Raw genomic sequence first — 11,411 nt, forward strand, 5'->3', positions numbered from 1 at the left:
CAGGATTTCAATAATACCAGCTCCTAGACATAATTTTGAGTCTTATTTCACTCCAACAGCAAGCATGGTTGCATATCCATCACCACTGAGAAGTACTTTCAAAAGATCTGCATTAAATAACCCTTGAAGCAGTGACAAGAGGGAGAAGCTGAAGGGCCGTGAAAAGTGCTTGTATCAATTGAGGGTACAAGGAGGTTACTGCAGAAAAAGAATACAATTGTCTATGGCAGGTGAAGAAGTAAAGCAAAGGCACCAACAGAGCATGTTGTAGCCACTGAAACGTAAAGGACACATAATAAATCATATTATGAATAGTAATTGCTACATTTTCTGTTTCAGTATAGACGGTAAGGCAATAAGCCGTCCAAGTGAACAGGTTTACCATCATCAGTGGAAACGCCCCACTCACTGAGGATCCTTGTCTATTGGATACTGTTACTCTACACAGGCCGTCAATGCCATCGCTGCCATTGCAGACACCATGGGTAAGATTACCAAACGGCATCATGAAATTTTTGTAAATGAATGATGCCGAAGGTTTTTATACATCCCCTTTTTTTTTCCTCTCATATAATTGACAAAATCCCATGCAAAAAGAAGGAACATGTAAAGCGCTTTTTGCTTTTAATTACGAAATGCGATACTGCAAAACAAAAAATCAAGGATTCGAGCAACTGAAATCTGTCTGCAACTAGGTTGAAAATAATGAAAAGTATATTGTGCATGTTCAAGGGCACTAAACTCAAAATTTTCCTCTCCCCAAAACAAAGTCAACAAGCCCCACAACTTATAGCCTCCAGATTAGAATACGAGAACAGACCAAAATGCACAAGTAATATCACTGGAATTAACGATAACGACGGAGGGAGAGGGTGTTGTTCCTCTTCCAGGTTGCCCTTCGGGATGGGCGTGCCTTGTGGTGTAAGTGTCCTTTTCCCTGGAGGCCTCGGTACTTCTTTCCAGCAGAAGTGAGCCCACGAAGCTCCCTGTGCTTGTGGACAGGCTTACATATCCAGTTGATTCTTGGGTCATTACGAATAGCATTGTGAGCAGCATCCACAAGGATTACCTCATAGTATTTGTAAGTTGAATCCTACACGGAAGAATAGGCATATGTTACGAACTAGACATTTCTAACTTAAGGTAAGAAGCTACATTTACTTACAAAGCATCAGAGGAAATTATCTTTGTATAAGAGAGAGATCCAGATGTGTTTATACAAACCTCATTAATCCAGTAGGAGTTGAGGACCTTCAACCCACCCAATTTGCGACCAGCGCGTTCCTCTGCAACTGAACGCTTGTTCCGCTGAAACTTCAACTGGGTGATACCCTGGTTTGTTGGCTTTCCATACACAATACCCTTTGGTACAGGCCTCTTACGCCCTCCACGCCTAACGCGAACACGGTATACAACATATCCCTGGAAGAAGGTTTACCTTGACCATTAGACAAAATCAAAACAAAAAATGCAAAGGATTTATAAACCGGAAGCAGAGAAATTAACTCTACTAGCAGGGAGAGGTAATTGTAGAACAAGAAAAACAAGGTAGCAAAGAGTGGTGGTGGAAGGCATCAATGCTTTACTTCACCTGGAATGCAGAGGTATTATAACATCCTATACAGAGACTGACAACGAAACAAAATCATTCACATTATTGGTATCCCATGAAAAGATGAGTTTAGGAAGTTCAATCGCTATTTGAATTCAGCAGGGGGTGCTTTGCATTACTTCAAATGTCAAAGGTAGATTTGGTATAGTTTACTGGATGAGTTCACATGCAATACTGTAGAGCCCATTGGAAATCAAATCAGTGTTTAGATAATTCAAGGGAACACTCCCAGAGTGCCCAGCATATGTCAATCTTCATTTTGAAAACACCTCTACCCTACTAATCAAGCCCTATGATTGGTGTGTGCAACAACCTTCTATAATTCTAATTCATAAGTGTGTGAGGGAGTGAACAAAGTTGTTGGACTCACCATGATATGCCTACAATCGACATTTAAAAACAGACGATAGGAGTAGTTACAGCATAACATTTAAGAATTAAAACCACAAGTAGAGTATCTGCACAGCGAACCAATAAATGTACAGAAATAAGCATAATAGCCTAGATGCATGTAGAGTGAATACAAGTTGGTCCAAAAGCACAAAATAGCACAACAACAGAGAACACTTGTCAAACCAAAATCATACATAAGTTTGTAAACTCCCTGGCCGATAGCTTTAATCTGACTGTTTTATGCATTTTATAACCAAACAGAAAAAGGACGAAATTAAAGTAACAGGTGAGGGGAAGCGAGAACAGAAATCATACAACAATGATAAAAGGAACGGTTAAAAAGAACACGAAAATCACAAAATGGCGATTTACCTGTTTTGCCTTGTAACCCAATCGTCGAGCCTTATCAGGGCGCGTAGGTCGGGTGACTCGGACAATCGAAGGTAACTGCCTGTATTCCCAGCACCTAACCCTCTGCAAAAACCTCATGACATCGCTTTGTTTTTTCCTCCATAGCTCAGAGACGTACTTGTAAGCCCCTAAAATATCAAACAGATAAACAATACCATGAACAAAACGAATCTATAAAGAAAGAAAATTGGATTCCCACAGGACAAGGGCAAACGGATTATAATATGAACAATCTGTATGAATCATAAAAAATAGCATAAACGAGAAAAAGATCCATTCCTCTATCAAGTTAAGATCTGCACCGAAAGCTGAATCTTGGTTTACTGTTTACTAATTACAACACAATAGCCAAGCAACAGAGAGCAAATAACAGCTGCAATGAAAAGATAATACATTCGTCAAATGTAGACATCCCTAAGACGAGATGGTGAAGCTTACCCATGGCGGAATGGATCGACGCAGCAATAACACACGTCGCAGCGGCTCAACTTAGAGCTTTACCCTAAAATTTATAACGAGGAGCTCTCATTAGGGTTTGGACTGGTGTTCGTATATAAGAGAAGGCATAAGTGAGAGCTAATCTCAGCCGTCCTTTTTTTAAATCAGGTACTTTTCATCACATCTTGGATTATAAGGTATATACAGGAGAAGGCATATCAGAACAAATCTCCACCATCCATTTCAAGAGTCTAGTGTTTTCAACTAAATGGGTGCCTTTTTATTCTTTCAGGAAAAAAGAAAAAAGAAAAAAAATGAATAAACTTATAGAGGAACTGGGCACTCTCTAATGGGTTCAAATCCTTTGCAATGCTGCATTTCTAGTTTTTCTAAAGGGTCTATATGGTTACTTCATGAATGCGAGATTTATACCTGTTTGGTTGTAAAATCCATGGATTCATAAAATTTAGAGATTTATCTTTTTACACTAAAAACGTGAATCTATAGATTTATAGCTATGGATTTCACTCCTACTATAAAAGCGATAAACATTTGTGCATTCACAAAAATCATATCGACTAAATAGTTTATTCGAATGAATTTACAGATTCATTCCCTATATTCAGGTTAGCCAAATGGTTAATTTTGTGATTTATGATTATAGATATTTGAAATCACCAAACTCATGTAACCAAACAGGCCCTAAAAAAATATGCTTATAACGAGGAGCTCTCGTTAGGGTTTGGACGGGTGTTTGTATATAAGAGAAGACATAAGTGAGAGCTAATCTCAACCATCCATTTTTAAATCAGGTATTTTTCATCCCATCTTGAATTATAAGGTGTATACAAGAGAAGGCATACCCAAACAAATCTCCATCTTCCATTTCAAGAGTCGAGTGTTTTCATCTAAACGGGGGACTCATATCAGGTCCATTTCATTGTAAATGTGTGACATGTGTCCCAACATCACATCAAATGGTTGAAATCCATTTAAAAGTCACATCAAAGAGTTGATTGATGTGATTTATAAATAGATTTTAACTATTTGATGTGATGTTGGAACACATGTCACACATCTACAAGGAAATGGATGGTCCATTTCTAACAAGGAAATGGGCTTGATAAATCTCCTCTAAATGGGTGCTTTTTTTATTCATTTAGAAAGAAAAATGAATAAACTTACAGAGGAACTGGGCACTCTTTTGTGGGTTCAAGTCCTCTGCAGCGATGACTTTTGGTTTTTCCTAAAATGAATACAAATATTTTAGTCGTTCTTTTCCTTTTCTATTTCTAGCGTTTTGCCCCAGTACTTCGTAACAAATGTGTAGACTGAGCAGTGTATGGCCCAGATTTAACTACATCACCGATTTTTCAATCCTAGCCGTTGATCACACATGACTTCAGCTCATTTCAGTGAAGCCCAACCGTATTAGGGTTTGGTTCAACGATTCGAACCAAACCCAGCCTAACTCAACCGGACCGGATCGGACCCAACCTCTAAAATTTCAATTATAAAACCCAAAACAAAGGGAAAACGAACATTTCATTCTTCTTTAACTTCTGAGAACAAACACATAGAGAGGGAAAGGCAATAGCATCAGTGGTCTCTGTTTGTTAAATTAAAAGTAACCGCAAGAGCACGGTATCGTGTAGCTAACGGGTCGATCTCAAGGAAATATGTCACTTTAGAATTAACTTCTTAATGATAATGCGAGAGTGCAATGATTCAAATTTGTTAATTACTTAATTAAACTAAACGAACGGTCATAATCCATACATCTAATGCAATCGAATTGAAATAAAAAATAAAGCAAACATAACCAATGCATAATTAATAAAGTAAGAAAAAAATGCGAATAATAAATAAATAAAAATAAAAGGGAAGTGATCCGAGTGTCAGCTCTAGATCTAGGGAAGGGAGTATAATTATAATGACTTTGACTGTGGACCCTTTACCGTAGCTTACAGTCCACCGATCGGGGGAACGGATATTAGAGAAAAAATAAATTACAGAAAATAAATAATCAAAGCAATAAAAGACAAGGGAAACCTTAACCAAAGAGAGGCATGACGGTAGGCATCTCTGATTAAGGACCTACGGGAAAGGAGAACAATAAATAAATGTTGAAAGTAAATAATTGAGTAATAAAAGGAAAAGGAAACATTAACCAAAGAGAGACATGATTGTAAGCATCTCTAATCAAAAACCCAAGTGAAGAGGGAACAACAAATAAATGCTGAAAGTAAATCATAAATTAAGAATATTGAGGGGTAGATAGAAGCAGGAATGGAGGGGGGAGAGAAGATTATTGAAGAATGTTACTTACTTGCATCTTTGAACTTCAAACAATAAAAAAAGATTGAATAAACGATTCGAATCTCAACCAACCCTAACAACCAGATCTAGATCATTCTGCAATTGCTATACCCAGAGAAAAATGAATCTTGAAACTTGAACTTGATCTTGAACTTGAAATTGCATTACATTACATAGAAAAATTAAACCTAAACATTCAATCTAGAAATTAAAATCTCACAAAAGCAATCAAAGAAACTAGAGAAAGCCTAAATAAACTAAAGAGAAAAGAAAGAGTGCTTCTACTAAACTCTAAAACACCTCTCCCTTGATGGAGTATGCTCTCCTTTTATAAAGTTTACATGGGATATAACTCGGAGTTCCTATTGACTTAACCAATTAAGGTTTTGGCGTATTAATCGAACTATCTTAAGAGAGATCAAATGCATAATTCCACCGTTGGATTTGAGGATCAAGAAGTCATGAAGGTCTCCTCCAAAATTCAGCTCGATCAAACATTGGATGACCGTTCGATGAAGGGATTGATCGACATTGAACAAAGACATCCAAAAACGGGATTTTTCCTTCTTCCTTATCTGAATATAATTCTTTTCCCTCTTTTTCTTTCTTTAATCAAATCACAAATAGGAAATAAGATATTGAAGTATGCAAGGACTCTTTTCTCCATTTGGACTCTCTCAATAATATCTTTGTAAATTTGATTGATAATTTATAATCTCAGCCGTAGATCAAATTTGCATTCTTTATCTCTTAAATATTTCAAAGTTGGCCCATAATCACATCTCTAACCCATCATGCTCCAAATCAGGCCCATTTTCGCATTTGAGAATTTGAATGGACCTCTTGACATGTAAAATTGCATGAATCATACCCAAAACTCCAAATATTTGCTTAAATATTGAAAAGTCTTAAAATCTGCAAAAACAACATAAAACCCAAGATAGCTCCACTCTAAGTGTGTAAAATGCATGCTTTATGCCCTAAGATTTCATACATAAATGTACTCATTAGATTCCCCCACACTTAGACTAAGCTTGTCGTCAAGCAAAAATTAAAGAAAAATACAAATGCAGGTAAGAAACTAGTGCAACAAAATATATTCTAACTCACTTTCGTAGGAATCATGGTTATACTTAGCATGGGCAACAAGCCTTTAAACCACTAAGTTACCCCTAGAGGACGAGTTTTCTCGTGGATGTTTGCAGAAAATATGCATCCAAAATTCTAATTTAGCTCAAAATAAAACATTGCAAATTCCAACTCTAACAATTGGTAAGTACTCATACAGGATCAATAGCTATGATAATTTTTCTCACCATTGATTTAAGATCCCCTACACTGAAATTTATTACCCCATATTGATTTTTGAGACTAAGCATATATCTCAATCAAAGACTCACCTTACATCTTTCAAGTACACCTCTCCTTTAAACAAAACCACTCATAAAGTAAGGGGACCAAGGACTAAAGTTTTGAATTATTTTTGACCAAACAATTTTACCAAGGCATTTGATGACACTTGTATTTATCTCTCTCTTTTCTTTTGAGTAGTGAACACTACTATACTCCACTATGGTTGGCTTGAATGACATGGTGGAGCATACACCAGAAACCCAAGTTACTTTGTAGCTTGGCTTTGCATATGCCCACATAGACAGTGATGTAAGAATTCTTTTCAATAATCTCATTCCTAAGAGTTTCGATCAAGTTACCTCGATTCCTGAGTCGGAGTGCCCTGTCCAGTTCCAAGGAATTCAACTTTTACTTTCTACTCTTTTTTTTTTTTCCTAAGAACTTTTGTCATGCCATACTAAAAATTGATCTCAACTCTTAGCCAAGAAACAAGGACCCACAAAACCAATAGATGGTCCAACGCCTTAAGTTAAGGGCCTTTATTTTTCTAAGGAAAGTCCTATCTCAATATATATACAAGTTACCTTCCTCTCAACAGGATTTTTATGTGTTCACGATGGGTATCAAAATCACTCTCATTTCACACATCATAGCAATTGAAAGAATATGTGTGAAACCCAGCCCTAACCCTGACCCGGAAACCCTATTGTTTGTAGGTCCAGCAACCCGAAGTAAGGCAAGAAGTCAGCTTTGGGCCATTTCAGTAGGAGACTTGGTGACTGAATTGAAATCCTTGAGTGTTGATGTCAATGTTCCATTTATGGAAACTGCACCCTGATGAAGATCGGATTAGTTGATGGACTTGGAGTGCTCTCTGTATTGGTTCGAAGGCATTTCTACCTACTAGGTATGTCACTTTAGGTGTGTGTGCAAAACCCCTTGATGTTTGGACTTGATCTGAGCCTTCAATTCCCTGTTTTGAAGTTCCTTGTCTGATTGGTCGACTCATTGGTCGACTGGACCAGTCGACCAATCAATCGACCAATTGATTCTGTTTTTGTAAATTAGGTCATGTGTATGCTAGTCTCTAGTGGCAGACCTGCTTTAAATCATAGCACCATACTTCTCTGAGTAGGTCTCAAATTGTGAAATCCAGCCCTAGCCTAACCCTGACCCGGAACCCTTGATGTTTGTAGGCCCGAAGACTCAAAGTGGAGGAAGAAGACAATTGTGGGCCCTCTCAGTAGAAGACATGGTGTTTGATTCCAAACCCATGGACATTGATGATGGTGCCCCATACTTGGATGCACTGTCAGTGTTTGGTGAGAAGCTGCACCTTGAAGAGGGGGAGATTAGTTGACATACCTAATGCACTTTCGGACTTGATTCGAAGGTAACACTGTGACCTAGATTTGTTGATTGAGTTATAGGAGAAAACCCAAGTGAATTTGAGTTGATCTGGCCTTCCATTTCCTTGATCTAAGTTGTTGTCATTGCTTGGTCGACTGGGCTAGTCGACCAGCCAGTCGACCAGCTGGTTATTAAATGCGAAAATTGTGATTTTTGGATTATTTTATTGCCTACATAAGGGAACCTTGTAGTTATAACCCTATTCTATTCCTTTAGCCTCTTGAGAACGTGGAGAGACCCTCCTAAGACCTCTCCTTTGTAGTGGTGAAGTATTCTATCAAAAATCATTGTCTCTCTTCTCAAATTTCTTCTACAAGGTATGTATTCTCTCATTCTCTCTCTAATCTATTCTCACCTCTTCTCTTTCTTGCTGTTGAGACCATAAAGATGGTGTTGCAACCTTGCAACCACCTCTTCTTGTGTTCTCTCCTTGCAAATGCATAAAACTCTCTCAATCCATCTATGCTATGCTCCCCATTTTGATTCCCAACCTTGCATTTTCATGATTCTCTTCATAGCAACATGATTTCATCTCCTAAACTGATTTCTATAGTATGCTAAGTCTGATTTCTTATTAGTATATGATTCTAATCTACTGCTTATCATTCCCTTAATTGATTCCCTAATGTTCCTTGCATTTACAATTGATTTTATTAAAGAACATGATGTTTAGCATATAGAAGCTAGGGTTTCAAATTGGGGATTTTTAATCAGACCATTGATTGATGTTAAATCTTTGCTAGATAGTCTTCATTTACTGTTCCTAACATTCCTTTCAAATTTCGGAGTGATCCGAGCCCCGAAAGATAGGTTTCGGATAAAAAATCTCAAGTCAGCCCCGACATTGTTCACTTGGTTGACTGCTTGGTCGACTAAGTCAGTCAACCAGCCAGTCGACCAGCTGAACACAGCTTTGCTGCATTTGCCCAATTTGATCGTTTGACCTCCAATTTGCTTGATTCTTCTTCTAATATTGCATCTATGATTGTCTAGGGTGCAAGAACTAAACTTGGGACCATTCTAATTAATCTTGGGATTATCTTCAATTCAATTTAAGGTAAGGACAGTTATTATCATAATTACACGGATTATGTGAACCTTGCCTCTATGTTGGAAACTTAGTAGATTCACCTTCTTTGTTATATTCTTAACATCATATGACTGCTGTATGTACTTCAGGACAGTAGTACCATGTTATATATATTCTTTTGATTATCATGATTGTTCATCCTTGTTAATTACATATGTGATTGATCATGTTACATTATATATCTTATTGACATTTCTGTCCTTGGACATTGGAGGGAATAGTATGGGATGTTTCCGATGATGCCCATTGATGCTTTCCTAGATTATTGGATGTCATACATAGGACTTGTCTAGTGGTGTTGGCTAGGATGTCCTTGTTGTATCAGACCCGAATCGGAAGGATATTGAGACCGAATGACCCATGGTAGTAATGTGGATTTGTGGGTGTTCAAGACCGATAACCAATCCGTGAGAGGACATAGATCACATTGCGGATACTTGTTAGAGGCCATTTATTGGTAGGGTTGCAAATAGCTAGACTGGGGCTCACGGGCGCTTAAGACCGGTAACCAATCCATGAGAGGACGTGAGAGCTTTCCGTCTATTATTTGTGGATGACCAATAGTGTGAAATCCAGCCCTTTCCTAACCTTGACCCTGACCCGGATCCATTGGTGTTTGTAGGTTCGAAGACCCGGAGTAGTGGAAGAAGAGACTTGTGGGCCCTCATAATCGAAGATTCGGTGTATGACTCAGAGCCTATGGATATTGACAGTGATGCCCCTTACTTGGATACACTGTCAGTGTTCAGTGAGAAACTGCACTTAGAAGGGGGGAAGCGTAGTTGAAGTACGTGATGCACTTCCGATCTCGTTCCGTAGGTATTTATCTATTCTAGACTTGTTGATTGACTTGTAGGAGAAAACCCAACTCAATTTGGATAAGTCTGGCCTTCCATTTCCCTGACTGAAGTTGCTGTTCAGGCTTGGTCGACTGCTTGGTCTACTGGCCAGTCGTGTAACAACCCCCGTATTTCTAACTCGAGATCCGTATTTCAGGTCCGAGAACCCGAAGGTCTAGTCGGGTAAATTTGTGGAGTGTCCAGATAGAAGTCCATGATCCATACCCTGAACCCAAGGATCTGGATCCTTTGTCTGAAGAGCCTGCCTTGCTTGGTATTTGGATTTCTGGAAGTCAAGTGTTGTTCGGAGATGCTCGGAATGAAGGTAAGATCTCCCCCATCTCTTCTTTAGGGCTAGGTTGGCCTTAGATATCAACCCACTAGCAAAAGCACCCTTGTATGGCAAATTACATGGGGGCGGTTGCTAGTGGCGGTCGATCAAACCAAGCGACCGCCTGGAGCGACCGCCCGGTCTGTTTTCGGGGATTTTGCTCTATTTTGCCCCTGACTTCTATAAAAGGTAACCTTCGTATAAGTAACGAATATTTTATTCGTGGTTGCTAAATTTGGAGGTTAGACGGCTGCGGGGAAGTTCCGAAAGTGGATCTGAAGTGCTGGCAGTGACTTGGAGATCAGTCCTTCCCTTTTTCTGACTTTCTGACGTGAGGTAATGAATTTATCTTTATTCTTTACTCTCTTTGTCTGTCAATTTAGTGTTAACCCATCCCCTCGTCATGGTGGTTACCCTCTTTGATCATTGTGACTCTCTTTCCAATCTACTTGAGATGAATTATCCGTAAACGAAACCCTATTTTCGTGAGAAGGATAATCCAGTCAAGGGGAGAGTTTTGGGTAACCCAATGATGGTAATTGCTAGGATTTCCTTCACCCTTTGGCTTTGGGAGTATTAGATTTGAGACTTAGGTCATGATTACTCGAAATCCAGATTGAAAACGAGTAATCAGAAGCCTGAGTTTCGGATTGAAACTCTCTGTTTTTGGGGCGGTCACTAGTGGCAGTCGCTCAACTTAAGCGACCGGCCCAAGCGAACGGCTGGTAAACAGTGACCAAATGACTTTTGGTTTTCATCCACCTTGATTCAATTAACTTATATAACATCGTAACACTTTGTTTAGGTATACTCTGATTGAAAAGAAAGTCTTGTAATAGTTAACGGATCTCTTTTTACGGACAATTTACTTATATGCAGGTAAGGACAACTCATCCTATCTTTTGTATAGACATGAAATATGCTAATCTAGTGTCTATTAAAAATTGTATTTCTTTATATATGCTGCTGTATTCATGTCTAAAATATAAATCTTGTTATTTTACTGTTGTTTGTCTTGCTTACATACATACTGTGTTGATTAAGAATGTTATGTATTGATGATAGTTGGTACATGGTTCTGATGGAAGAGGTACCTATTTTGGGATATCTTAGCTAGGGATATCAGAAGGCTGTGGAATGGGACACATGCCTGCTGATGTCTCCAGCACTGTCATTACTATTTGATGACATTATTAGGTCTCTCTAGAATTGCAT

At 38.5% G+C, this 11,411-nt stretch overlaps 1 protein-coding gene across 1 annotated transcript; it reads right to left on the minus strand.

Moving 5' to 3' along the window:
• Window positions 1–600: 600 nt before the first annotated feature.
• On the minus strand, window positions 601–2,937 carry LOC149007454 (large ribosomal subunit protein eL15). Its single transcript, XM_089166921.1, has 4 exons — window positions 2,855–2,937; window positions 2,378–2,544; window positions 1,225–1,422; window positions 601–1,093 (listed from the first exon to the last, which is right to left on the minus strand). Exons 1-4 carry the CDS (start codon window positions 2,856–2,858, stop codon window positions 848–850), a joined length of 615 nt encoding a protein of 204 aa, XP_089023047.1. The 5' UTR covers window positions 2,859–2,937; the 3' UTR covers window positions 601–847.
• Between the last annotated feature and the right edge of the window lie 8,474 nt (window positions 2,938–11,411).

The sequence above is a fragment of the Hakea prostrata genome, chromosome 8, assembly GCF_041222555.1.
Source record: "Hakea prostrata isolate BN-2017 chromosome 8, UWA_Hpros_2, whole genome shotgun sequence".
NCBI classification, from domain to species: Eukaryota; Viridiplantae; Streptophyta; class Magnoliopsida; order Proteales; family Proteaceae; genus Hakea; species Hakea prostrata.

Coding starts and splice junctions, on each gene's coding strand:
- LOC149007454 (XM_089166921.1), bottom strand. Junction 1,423..2,377: donor TGGGTTACAAGGCAAAACAG/GTAAATCGCCAT, acceptor ACCTTCTTCCAG/GGATATGTTGTATACCGTGT. Junction 1,094..1,224: donor ACTCCTACTGGATTAATGAG/GTTTGTATAAAC, acceptor TCTTCCGTGTAG/GATTCAACTTACAAATACTA.